General features: G+C 37.7%; 1 protein-coding gene across 1 annotated transcript; it reads left to right on the top strand.

Moving 5' to 3' along the window:
• The first annotated feature begins 7,189 nt into the window (after positions 1-7,189).
• Positions 7,190-12,609, top strand: LOC103423288 (cell division cycle protein 48 homolog). The gene is made up of 9 exons (XM_008361364.4): positions 7,190-7,478; positions 7,603-7,762; positions 8,263-8,491; positions 8,908-9,674; positions 10,016-10,237; positions 10,396-10,467; positions 10,572-10,853; positions 11,099-11,458; positions 12,004-12,609. Exons 1-9 carry the CDS (start codon positions 7,450-7,452, stop codon positions 12,295-12,297), a joined length of 2,415 nt encoding a protein of 804 aa, XP_008359586.1. The 5' UTR covers positions 7,190-7,449; the 3' UTR covers positions 12,298-12,609.
• Positions 12,610-14,176: the final 1,567 nt, after the last annotated feature.

Here is a 14,176-nt window from a genome sequence, read left to right as displayed (position 1 = left end):
ATACGAAAGGTTCGTATTGGGCTTATATGTTGGTTTTGGGTTTCGGGGCCCAAAAGCGTTTTGGTCCACAAGGCCCATTATGTTTAAGTTGTATGACAACTAAAACAAAATGGGCAAATTAGCCCAATAACAAAGGATGGCCGGCCATTAGGGTGGATGGGCAAAGTTTGCTTAATTACAAGTTTGCCACTCACCAAAGAAAAGGTTATAAATACAACTTTATAGCTATTTTCTAATTAGGGTTCTTCTTGTTGAAATTGGGTGAAACATTTTCTCCATTTTCTTCTAAGGAGGCCGGCCACTAAGGGGAGGGACATCTAGCAATCTCTTCTTTCCTTAGTCATCCATATCATCTTCACAAGATACATCCTTGGTGAAGAGACTTAGAGACATCAAGCTTTTGGTGTTTTGGAGAACAAATCTTTTTTCCTCAAATCATCAAAGGAGCACTAAAGGGAGGAAAACACAAGGAGGATTCAAGGAGCTTGGAGGTGACTTGAAGGCCCTCCACTTGGGTGAATCCCTTGTGTAATCAAGGATGAGCTTCAAGGGTAAAGAATCACTAAATCTTTACTTCTCTTTAATGTTCTTAAAGAGTTTATTTTGGTTCACCATATACTAGGCTTTGAAAGTCATGGGTTTTATGAATTGTTTTTGGATGCATGCCTACTTTAAAGTGTTAATAGCTTGCATGTGTATTCAAATGTTCATACTTGTTCTTAGCTAGGACAAAATTTTTCCTTCAGGAATGCTCCGCAGACTTGGGTTTAGGCACCCCAAAGGTATTGAACTCGACAAGGAAGATAGTCTGTTTCTTCTTCTTGGGCTTGGTGGCGGCGACTGCTAAGAGAGATGGAAAGTCAGCGAAGGGCGGTGCGCATTGTTGTCCTCTTTGGCTTGCTGTTCGAGTTTAGCTTGCTGCTCCTCGGCAGGGAGGGCCCAATCGTTGGGTTTGGCCCACGGAGACACGGTGGCCGCCATGGTTGCGGTGGTAGCTCTGTGGAAAACTGAAAATGGTCTCTCATTTTTCTCTTTCAAGAAGTGAGTTTGGGGGTTGCATAAGGGAGATGCAAGAAGAAGAAGGTGCACACATCAAAGTACAATTTTACCCATGTATTAACAGATAGTTAACAGAAAAATCACTTTTGGACTAAATTTGCTAACGGAGTACACCACAGGGGTTTAAATCCGAGCTTTTTTAGCACATGAGTTATCTTCAAAATATCTTATGACCACATGAATCATTTATCCAATTTGGCCTAATTGTAATAACTAATGTGTAAGCGATCATAATCCTACTTAAAACCCTACTACATCAAACAATGCTTTACAAGGGTTTAGGGTCGATAGTCTCGAGATGAGGCGATAATTTTGACTTTTTTTTTTAAATAAGTTTGTAGTCAAGACTATCACCTCATCCATTAATAACAAATGAAAAGGAAAAAAACAATCGTAGCCATGTAGGTATACAATGCTACTCACCTAAAGCATCTCCAAAAGGCTTTCATATGCTCTTACTTAGCTATATTTAGCACCAAAAAATTTTGACTCATAAGAGATTAACAAAAATTTTGATAATGCCCTTGTTTTGGAGGCTTAAGAGCATCTCTTGTGAAGTCCCTAAATAGGGACAACTACTGTATAAAATGAGTATAAAATAAATATGAAGACAAAATGAATCTCCAATGGATTGGAAAGTGAGTTTCTAAAGTATAGGAACTTACCGTATACATAATGTTACATATAGAAACTGTATAGAGACAACCTTTAGTGGAAAACGGAGCCCACAATCTTGATTGAAACTTTTAATGCCTTTCATTTTAATGTTTTTAATTAATTAAAAAAAAGTCAACACAAACAAAAAAATGTGCACCCTTGCGTGGAAAACGTAACCCATAATCTTGATTGAAGATTTTAAGCCTTTAGGGGGGCGTTTGTTTGCCCTCACTAAGTGTCATTGGACTGGCTAGGATTAACAGTGAGTGAAATCCCATGTTTATTAGCAGTCGGGACAGTGTTTAATGAGACTAATGGGGACTCGCCTAGACTAAACGCCTCACTAGGCGGTCTTAGCGAGGCCCCCCAAAATTGGGCGGATTGCTAAGACCAGCTATCCTTCACCCCTTTCCGCTTCACTCTTCGTCAGTTCTCTGCTTTCCCCCTCCTGACTGCTATTTTTCTCTCGTAAGACTCCTCTTCCAGCGAAGCCACCATGGATCTGTGGTTAGAAAATCTTTCTATGAGAAACCCATTTCGTGGATTTCTGCAGCCTTTCCCTTTTCAATACCATATCCAACTCCCAAAATTTTAACTTAGAAAACTAGAAAACCCAAAAAATCAGAGACCCAGAAAACCCAAAAAGCCAAAAACCCAGAAAACTAAAAAACCGAAACCAGATTCAACCCCATCTCTCACCTTTGATTTTAAGATTTGCAAGGGATTTTGTGAGAGGAATAGAAGAGGCAGAGAGAGATTTGTAGTGACGAGGAAGAGAGAGATTTGCAAAATAATCGATTCTCTTCTTAAAGCCTCCGTAGGCTTTTGGATGAAACATTAATTAGGTTTCTAAAAGTTAAATAGCTACAAAATAATATTTTATAACCATAATATTTGTTTGTTTTTCGTTTTGAAGGCAAAAGTAAATTAAAAAATGATAAAAAAACTAACTTGGATTCAAAAAATAATTTAGTCCATAGTTTAGTCCGACATTGCACCAAACGTTTCACTAAGATAATCCAACTTAGTCTAGTCTAAGCCAGTCCAGCTTACTCCCTGAAGCTAGTCCAATCCGAGACAGTCCGGTGCAACAAACGCACCCTTAGTGTTTTTAATTACTTAAAAAAGGTTTACATAAACAAAAAATGTGCATATAATCAAATTATCACATAAAGTTATAAAAACTTCAAATTTAGGAATTCTATTATAAGGACGCTTCAATTGAAGGCAATATTCCTTTAAGTTCTTAAATAAGTTTCAAAAGTGGTGAGGGAGTCCTTAAATAAGGACTGCCTTTTGGAGATGCTATAAGAACGGTTTTGCCCTTTTTCCAAGGCTTTATTGGGTGAAAATGACCTTATTAACCATCAAGGAAATCAAAATACACATGTCTTCTAAATCTTTTGCAGATGGTTTCACTTCTCCATCCTCCCCATGATGGTAATCGTGTAAAATACCATGGAAAAGACAAGCATTGTCTCCAGGTACCTCTCGACGATATCAAGCATATCTACCATGTGATCAACATGCGTAACACGAGATACTAACAATAATGCGGTATATACCAATTTTTTAAATAGTTAATGTTCATTCGACTTCTTAAACAGTCTGGAACTTAGTTTAAGAACTAATTGGCCTTAACCTCGTTTAGGACATTGTTTCCCTACCATAAATTCTATGGACTTATTCATAGTATATAATCTCTATAATATAAAGCCAAAACTCATGAATGAATAAAACTTGCCATTTTTTTATTTATTAAAATGAAGTTGTTACATAATACTCAATATTACGAAATTGTCTTTCAAGGCACAACTCCAACAACAAATATACTTGCATGAAATAATGAAAATGAAGCATTGTGTTGGTACCAGTTTGAAGTTATTTTTTGCCCAAACCAATCTACAGATCGAAATGGATCAACCATTACCAAATGGTTCTGTACCAACTCGGTAGATAACTTAGTTTTAGTTCTAGTCACATATAGATCAGTAATTCTGTACTCTGTACTGTTCCCACCCCTAATCATATTTAATGGTAGTTACAGGATTGTCATTTCCGAATTGAAACTAAATGCAGTTTGAATCTAACACTTTAGATTACACTCTTCGCATCTTTGTCTTTCATTTGTAGGTTTCTTTGGACAAATTCAAGGACCGTGCAAAGTCATGTTACAACTAGGACATTTTTAACGGGCGAGTTCTGACTAACATTCTAGTTTACCAGTCCTTCGTCACACACTCACATTTGTTAATTAGCCTTTCTTGTTTTTTGTTTTTGTTTTAAAAATATTTTTGCTGGATTTGTATTTGTTTTAAACTAAAAGAAAAGACAAGTAGAAAGAAAATGGGGTAACAATTACCTAGGGGTGGTTCGGTATGGGTGCGTTTGGTACGCGGACGGGACGGAACGGAACGGGACGGGACGGGACGGGACGGAACGAAGGTGTAATTTTTGAAAAAGACATGGGGTATATTTGTCTTAAAATGGTAAAACATTGTGTTCCACAGACGTGGAACAAACCCGTTCCAGGGGGGAGAGGTGGAACGCAAAAACACCCAAAATCTGTCCCGTGGAACAACCCGTTCCACCCATTTTTAGCGCACCAAACACGGGACGGAACGCCTCGTTCCGTTCCGTCCCGTCCCGTCCCACGTACCAAACGCACCCTATGAGATCTCATACCGAAACCCTTGTCCCGACTCCCAAACCGAAATTTTCGGGAATCCCAATTTCAATACCGATCCCAAACCAAATTTTCAGGAATCCCAAAATGGTTTTGGGCTTTTGGGCTTTTGGACCCAATTTGACATAGTTTCATATGCATGCATGCTGCTAATATATAACCAAAGTAACAATTTGCCCACTGCCAGTCAGCCACAATAATGCCCATTTGAATCCCGAAATGGTTTCATATGCATGCATGCTGCTAATATATAACCAATCTGCCCACTGCCATAATAATCCCAATTTGACATAGTTTCATAGTTTCATAGTATATACTATATAACCAATCTGCCCACAGCCCGCTGCCCACTACCCATCTGTGCACAATAGCATTTGCCTATTCAAACTTTTGCCTAACTACGAAAGTCATCTCATGGAATTAGAAACTAATGTACGTCCAAACCTCAAATCTTACATAAGAGTACTAGGATAACTAGTGTCCATCTTCTTTCACTATGCAGTTACAAGAACTCAGACAGAATATCATCATTTAAATTTTATAACGACCCACTGAAATTCTATCTAGTTTGAACTTTCATTTTTATGCTCACAAATTATGTGATAAACAAGTAAATCTACAAATCATTATCATTAAGCTTATTGTTTAAACGAGGACGAGGATCTAAACGTTTTACTGTAAATGCCATTCCCATCCATTTGCATAACATCTACATTTGGTCACTGGCAGTAACCCAATGGGACTCTCACATATTCGTCAACTTCAAGGATGCTGCTCGCTCAACTAATAAAGCTGCAACATGAAGGAAGATATGAGCAATAAAGAGATCAAAGCACCAACGAAAGATATAGAGCCATAATTAAGATAACCTTCTAATAAAATCAAACAATAAAACAACAATAGTCAGGTTACGGAATAACAAAACCAAAAATTAAATCTTAAAACCATTTGAAAACTTCAAAGCAGAATCTACCAACATAAATTAGATTTCAAAACACTAAATTAATTACCTAATTTGGGGTGAGAGTGAGACTCGGACTCGGTGTGGTGGTGAGAGAGATCGCAAGAGAAAATCGCCTGAGAGAGAGATTGTGAGAGAGAGCGGTGGCTGTGTGGTGAAGGAAGGCTGTGTGGTGTGGTGGTGGGCCGGAATTCGACACAGACAGATGAGAGATGAGGGCTCGGTGAGGGACGCGCAGGGGTTGGGTTGTGCAACTGTGCTGTGCTTGGAGTTAGATGGATGGAAATGGAATGGAACTGTTAATTGGGATCTGACCTAAAACAAATCAACGACACTGATTAAATCTAAAATAATGAACGGTTCAAATAATTTTCTTATAATTAAAAAATAATATATATATATATATTTTTTTTTTCGGTTCGGTATGGGAATACCGAAAAAATGAAATGCAAAACCGAATCCCATACCGAAACTTTCGGTTTGGTTTGGGATTATATCCCGAAAATTTCTGGAATTTTGGTTTTGGATCGGGATTTTTTCGGTTTGGTTTGGGATTTTTGGGATTTTTTTCCAGCCCTACAATTACCACAATCTATTTGAGACTCATCATTCTTTTGTAAGATTCTTAAATGAAGGAAAACTAAAATTTTGATCTTTTTTTCTTTCGAATTATGAGATCCCACCATACAACGATGACACAACTTTTCACGCAATCTCGATATCACACAAAGAACCAATGACCTCAAAGGTGAATTCGTAAGAGTTCGAAGTTGAGTTTGTAACTCCAAATCTTGCTTGTAATAGACCATTCTGTTGGGGTTAAATTTTGAACGTTCAGTCTTAAAAATAACTGTGTTTATTTTTTGGGTTAATCATTGGAGATGGGTTCAGTGTGGGTTTTTGGGCTTTAAGAGCAAGTCCACCGGGGCTTGCTTTGCCCAGGACCCAGCACAAAAAACAGACTTGCCCTCAGTCAATTTGCTCTAGCCCACAAAATTACCTGGCACCCAACCCATGCCAGGCAACATACCAGCCCAATTTTGACAGACCCAAGAGCCGGCCTATTTGGCTGGCGCATGCACTACACTAGCGCCCAGGGCGAGTAGCTGACAAGCTTGCAGAGGGCTGTCAGCCCACTTGTGCTCCGGAGTGACGCAACATGCTTATAGCCGTTGGATTTCCAACGGCTAGTTTTTCTAGACCGTTGGATTTCCAACGGTAAAAAAAATTTAAATTTGACTTTTAAAATGGACCGTTCGATCATAGATTAACGGTCCACGTTAATTAACTAAATTAAAATTTATTAAAAAATACAGAAAAATTATTAAAAAATACAGAAAATTTAATTTTTTTTTCTTTCTATAAATACCTAATCCTCATCTTCCACCTTACACCACATTTCAATATTTTCTACACTTTCTACCAAAGCTTTCATACACTTTTTGTGTAAAAAAAAATACCAAAAAGCTTGTGGTTGAAGAATAAAGAGTATTTGATGAGTTTATGTAATTTCATTTTAGTGTGTTTTTTTTATAGTTTATTTGATGAGTATGTAATTTTATTTTAGTGTGTTTTTTTTTAAGTTTATTTGAAATTTTATCCGAAATTGGTTAAAAATCTTATCCGAAATAAACTAAAAAAAAAAAAAACACACCAAATAAATGCGCTGGGTTCCAGCGCATTTTTTTAGGGATGTAGATGCTTTGGCCTATTACTGTTCACTCCAGTCTATCACTGTTCACTTGAGTGAATAAATGTGCTGGGTGCTGGGGCAAAGTCCTTAGGGGTGGACTTGCTTTAATGGCAATTCGACGTTGGATTGGATTATGTTTATAATTTTTTTTATTCCAATTCCAAGTCCAATTTGGGTTCTGCCTGTCCACATAACCAAACAAGCTCACTGCTGACAAATATTTTCGTACCAAACAAGAAATAAGCCATAAAAACTCAGAACTGAAGTATAATCCTCCAACACACTCCAAACACTCCCTCTCCCTCTCTCTCTCTCTCTCCCTCTCTCCCTCTCTCCTCTTTCTCTCCGTTCTTCGTCTACCACAGTTCCTGATCTCTGAAATTCTTCACCGCCATGGCTCACCAAGCCGAATCGTCCGACTCGTGAGTCAACTCGCCATCTTTAATTTTGTTTTACTTTCCACGATTTTTATATGTCGGAGTGTTTCCTTTCCGTTTTATTTGCGTAAATATTCAAATTCTGACTGGGGATTTGATTGTTTTGCAGGAAGAAGAAGGACTTCTCGACGGCAATTCTGGAGCGGAAGAAGTCGCCGAACCGTCTCGTCGTTGATGAGGCTGTAAACGACGATAACTCCGTCGTTTCAATGCATCCCGAAACCATGGAAAAGCTACAGCTTTTCCGTGGCGATACCATCCTCATCAAGGTACTTTTTTGTTTTTGTTTTCAATCTAATCAGAAAATAAAAATTAGGGTAGCTTGTCAAATAAATTGAAAGTTAAAATATCACGCTAGGGTTTTGTTGGGATGACGTTTTAGGGAAAAAATTTTGTTGTTGCATAATTTGTATGTTCTATGAAACAACTTAGTTTAGATTGTGAATTGAGGTTGAAATTGCAATTTTCGTTCGAACCCAGAATTGGGTTGCTTTGTACTCATTGGTTTGGAAGTTTAAGTTTCAGAATGAATAAAAGAAGGAAAGTTATTTTTACCAAAAAAAAGAAGGAAAGTTATCACTTTTACTTAAGGGGAACCGTTAGGTACATGGCATAGTGATGAAATAGATATTTGTTACTTGGATTTTATCAACGAAGCAGACCCAAGTGTTTTCGTGTCCTACTTTATTTACATTACATTGTGTTTTTATTTCCGGAGGTTTTGATTTACGGTTCGTGTTTATTTAATCATCTGTGATTGGGTTTTCAGGGGAAGAAACGAAAAGACACAATCTGCATTGCACTTGCTGATGACACCTGTGAAGAGCCAAGAATCAGGATGAACAAGGTTGTCAGGTCGAATTTAAGGGTTCGACTTGGGGATGTTGTGTCTGTACATCAATGCCCTGATGTTAAGTATGGGAAGCGTGTCCACATTCTGCCTATTGATGACTCTATAGAAGGAGTTACCGGAAATCTCTTTGATGCCTTTTTGAAACGTGAGTTGGTGACATCTTTGGTGGTCATTTGTTTTACTTCTAAAATATTTATCACTGGGGTTTACTTGCGACTTAGTCCCCATCCAAGACCTTCTACAATTTTTACTTTCCCAGGGTCACTGTGATGATTGTTGGTCTAGGAACATATTATTGTGCTTTGCTCCTTTTTTTTTATTTCTCTATGTAGCCTCTTTGTAAGTGTTTATGATACATCTACATTAATTTATTTGGATTGCATCCTAGTCCATTTTAACTGTTCATGCCATTTTGTTGAAAAATGTAAGTTTGATGCAGATGATTTGCACTACCTCAGCATGCTGTCTGCCATTTTGTATCGGATTAAATTTCTTTAGGTTTTTTCTTGAGACTTTGGACACTAAAACTTGGCTTACTATATCCCTTTGTTTTGTTTGCAGCTTATTTCTTGGAAGCTTACCGCCCTGTGAGGAAAGGAGATTTGTTCCTTGTCAGAGGAGGAATGAGAAGTGTAGAGTTTAAGGTCATTGAAACTGACCCAGGAGAATATTGTGTGGTTGCCCCTGACACTGAGATCTTTTGTGAGGGGGAACCTGTGAGAAGGGAGGATGAAGAAAGGTTGGATGAAGTTGGTTATGATGATGTGGGTGGTGTTAGGAAGCAAATGGCTCAAATCCGTGAACTAGTAGAGCTGCCACTAAGGCATCCTCAACTTTTCAAATCAATTGGTGTGAAACCTCCGAAAGGAATTCTACTTTATGGACCCCCGGGTTCAGGAAAGACATTAATAGCCAGAGCTGTTGCCAATGAAACTGGTGCTTTTTTCTTTTGCATTAATGGGCCAGAGATTATGTCAAAATTGGCTGGAGAGAGTGAGAGCAATCTCAGAAAGGCATTTGAAGAAGCGGAGAAGAATGCCCCATCCATCATCTTTATTGATGAGCTTGATTCAATTGCTCCTAAGCGGGAGAAGACACATGGTGAGGTTGAAAGGCGGATTGTCTCTCAGCTCTTGACTTTGATGGATGGACTGAAATCTCGAGCCCATGTTATTGTTATTGGTGCTACAAATCGTCCAAACAGTATTGATGCGGCTTTGAGAAGGTTTGGTAGGTTTGATAGGGAGATAGACATTGGTGTTCCTGATGAAGTTGGGCGCCTTGAAGTTCTTCGCATACACACAAAGAACATGAAACTCTCTGATGATGTAAGTTGAACCTCTCCTTTCTTCACTAAGTTTTTTATTAAGGTAAAACATTTGTTGTATCTGGAATACATTATGACTGCTTTGGTTCCCCAAATATAAACTAGATCTGGTTAAACAAGCTAGAGAAACCTTAAGTTATAATTATTAAAAGAAACTTCAAGTGTTACACTGGGCTTACTGAAGCATAGGTTTGATGGTCTATTATGTAAGTATGAAGTATCTGATATTTTCTCAGAGCTGGCATGACTTTTTGGTCAAAGTTTCTCACTTAAAAATGCCAATTTGGTATCCACTTCATTATCTCCATATGGGTGTTCTAAATGATGTTTCCTGCTGTACAGGTTGATCTAGAGAGGATTTCCAAGGATACTCATGGGTATGTTGGTGCTGACCTTGCTGCTCTCTGCACTGAAGCTGCTCTGCAATGCATTAGGGAGAAGATGGACGTGATTGACTTGGAAGATGAATCCATTGATGCGGAGATACTGAATTCAATGGCGGTTACAAATGAGCACTTCCAAACTGCTCTTGGAACAAGCAATCCATCTGCTTTGCGTGAAACAGTGAGTGATTTTTTTGGTTTGGAATTGGATCCCTTATAGTGTATATAATTGTTGTTTTATATTTTTGAGATATACTAGTCCTCTCTTTCTCTCTCTCCCTTTCCCCACTTTTAAATTTTATTTTTAAAGCTATGTACCAATTCTTTGATGTGGGGCAGGTTGTTGAAGTTCCTAATGTAAGTTGGGAGGATATTGGAGGCCTTGAGAATGTTAAGCGAGAGTTACAAGAGGTAATAATTTTTATTTGTTGCTATTATGTTTATATCTTGTAAATTCTTATGCTACTTAGTGTTTACAGCTAATCTTTCTAACTTCTGCCTTGTTTGCTTTAAAGACTGTTCAATATCCTGTTGAGCACCCGGAGAAGTTTGAGAAATTTGGCATGTCACCTTCTAAAGGGGTGCTTTTCTACGGGCCCCCAGGATGTGGGAAAACTCTTTTGGCCAAGGCAATTGCAAATGAATGTCAAGCTAACTTCATCAGTATTAAAGGCCCCGAACTTCTCACCATGTGGTTTGGTGAGAGTGAAGCCAATGTGCGAGAAATCTTTGACAAGGCTCGTGCATCTGCACCATGTGTCCTTTTCTTTGATGAGCTTGATTCCATTGCTACCCAGGTCTGTTTCCTCATTATTTAATATTCTGTCCACATAATTTTGCATAAATTAAAGAAATCTGAAGCATGAACTGAAAAGTTGGTTCTATTTGTCTATTAGTTTGAGTCACTGAAAGTTTTTGATATGATAAAGTTAATTGGCTGATTAATATTAATTTAATTCTTGTCGCGATGTCCTTATTTGCACAGCAGTTTCCTTTTGGGTTGTTAGTCTTACTTCTTTTTACTTTTCACTGATTGTTGCAGAGGGGAGGCAGTTCTGGGGATGCAGGTGGTGCTGCTGATCGTGTTCTTAACCAACTCCTGACTGAAATGGATGGCATGACAGCAAAAAAGACTGTTTTCATTATTGGGGCCACAAACCGACCTGACATTATTGACCCGGCACTTCTGCGCCCTGGCCGGCTTGACCAGTTGATCTACATTCCTCTTCCAGATGAAGAATCACGTTTCCAAATCTTTAAATCTTGCTTGAGAAAATCACCTGTTTCAAAGGATGTGGATTTGAGAGCACTGGCCAGGTATACACAGGGCTTTAGTGGGGCTGATATCACCGAGATCTGCCAGCGGTCATGCAAGTATGCCATAAGAGAGAATATAGAAAAGGTACGTCCTCATTTGTCATTTTAGTTCTTCAAAGGTTTAATAACTGTAGCTTCCCATTGATGCACGTTTAGAGTGGTAATGAATTTTGATAACGTAAATTTTGCATGATCTCACCATCCAAAGAGGAAGGAAAAAAAAAGGATTGTGTTTAGTCTTGGTTGGGCTTTAAAGATTTAGTGCAAACTTCAGTGTCGTGTGAGTTTCGGAAATTACAAATTCTGCTTATCCAAGTCATTTCTGGAAATTGCAACCTCTGCTTGTTCAGAGCTGTTAATTTGGTTTGGTTTTCAAAGCCGTGCATGTCTGATTTTGTTCTGCTCCTCTCGGGTTGTAGAGGGTAGGGAGCTTTATATGGCAATATTCTCTTTATGCAGACAGGGAATAACTTGAACGGGGTTCCATGTGCCAAAATGTGCAAATCTTTGTTGTTTGCATCCCGAAATTGTGGACCTTGTAGACTTGGTTTGGTATTCACTGCATGTAGACGTCGTAAAGTTAAGTTCTGCACAAGTTCTATATGTCATTAAAGTTTGGTGCGTTTGCAGGATATCGAGCGGGAGAGGAGGAGAGCAGAGAATCCAGATTCTATGGATGAGGACATTGACGATGAAGTGGCGGAGATTAAAGCTGCTCATTTTGAGGAGTCGATGAAATATGCTCGTAGGAGTGTCAGCGATGCTGATATACGCAAATACCAGGTCTTTGCTCAGACCTTGCAGCAGTCCAGGGGTTTCGGAACTGAGTTTAAGTTTACTGAAAATCCACAAACTGGGACGACCGGCTCTGATGCATTTGCAACTTCTGCTGGTGCTGCCGATGAAGACGATTTGTATAGTTAATATTATCATGGGCATGGTTCCGGAGGCAGTTCCGTCCGAGGATACGCCTTTTGTAGGCTCATGTTATCAACTTTGTGGAAGGCTTTCCTTTTCATGGTTATGACTGTCAAGTCTTTTGTGTACTAAAGAGTTTGTGGGGTTTGTAGGATAACATGATGTTTTTAAGTATATTATGCTGTTAATCTTATTTGTATCAATCAACTGATGGATTGGAAAAGGCTAGTTACTTTGTTAAAGAGATTTGTTCTCTTTAAATACTTACGTTGTTTGTATTGGATGAAAGCTGGTTAAGGTTGCTGTTTGTGCCCCCTACTTCTTTTACTGTGTTTGGTTTCCATGTCGGTTCTTAGGGGATGGTAAATGGAATATTTCTTTCTCATGGTTGGTAATGTTGGGAAAGTAACTAGAAAACTTGATTTTATGTCTCGTGTAGGAATTATAAACAAATTTGCGTACGGCCGGTTTGATAATCATTTTGTTTTGAGACACGAATGCCTTAAGGGGAGAGGGACAAAAAGAAATAAAGTAAGAATGAAAACTTTTTTTTTTTTTTAATATTTTTTAACAAACAATGTTAAGTATAATAATATGGTTCCAATTCGTCTTTAGCGTGAATTGAACTTAAGGCCTCTAAGTAAAGAGGAATATCACTAGATCGTAGTACTAAGTAACGAATGAAAACAAAATTTTGAAAGTAAAGATAATTTGAAATGGTTTTTGGTTTTGTTTTCATTTGTCTTTATTACATTTGGCATCTTCCCCACTATCCTCTCACGCTTCCATTTGCCTTATCTCTAGTGAATTTCTCCTATATTTCTAGCACAAAATGAAACTACAAATTAAAAGTAAAAAACAAAATAGTTGACGAATAGATCATTAGATTTTTTATTTCATCTTTATATGATGAATCTAACTACAATACATTCATGTACTTAGTACAATCATCTATTTAACCGTTACATATGTCGTAATGAAATTCAGTAACCATATTTAATTTCACATGACATTTTAACTGTTAGTGGGGACATATTGGTCATAAAAATATAATTAATGCTTACCTTGATTTTCACGGGAAAAGAAAGTAACACCCAAATTGGATGGTGAGTTTGGTTTTTCCCTCTCATTTTTTCAAAGGCAAGAAACATTTCCCCAAACATCGGAATGGAAGTGATTTTTCCAATCCCAACCCCTTTTCCGCCAACCAAACGCCTGGATTAATTGTAAATTGGATAAATGAGTTTTGAACAAATGAAAACTTGATGAAACTCATACGTCGCGATCGCAAGGAGTGTAGTTATTTTGGTTGGTGAATTGCTCTGCACCTTTTATGCTAGGCCAGGTTCTTACTGCCCTCAAGTTCCAATTTAAATTGGCCTCTATCTTCCTTTACTCTTCATATGAAATAAATTAGGTAAATAGCTAAAATAATTAATTACTTTTTCTTAAAAATTCATATGAAGTATAGATGAAAATCAGAGTATCAAACAACGAACAAACAAACTATGAAACTAAGAATGCCGAGATGGCTATAAATGAAAGGCGACGTAATGGTTAAATTAATTTCTCAAATTAAAATACAAGCAATAATTATAGAGATCAAACCTAAAAAACCCTAATACGTAAAATATCAAAATTATTCAAATAATAAAGCATCTAAAATACTAATGTTTTCCAACAAGTATTTCCATTTGGTATTCCATGATTAAACTAGTCATATAGGAGATTAAGGAGAGATGTATCTCAAAAGCAAAAGAAAGAATCACACATTGGAGAAGCTTTGGTTCAAAAACTTCATAAGTTGTTAACATATACATAAGATAAATACAACCATCATTTAGGTGAAGAAAACAGCACAAATTAAACTCATACAATGAAGTTT

The sequence above is a fragment of the Malus domestica genome, chromosome 03 (assembly GCF_042453785.1).
Source record: "Malus domestica chromosome 03, GDT2T_hap1".
NCBI lineage: Eukaryota > Viridiplantae > Streptophyta > Magnoliopsida > Rosales > Rosaceae > Malus > Malus domestica.
This window is presented reverse-complemented; position numbering and strand designations above follow the sequence as displayed.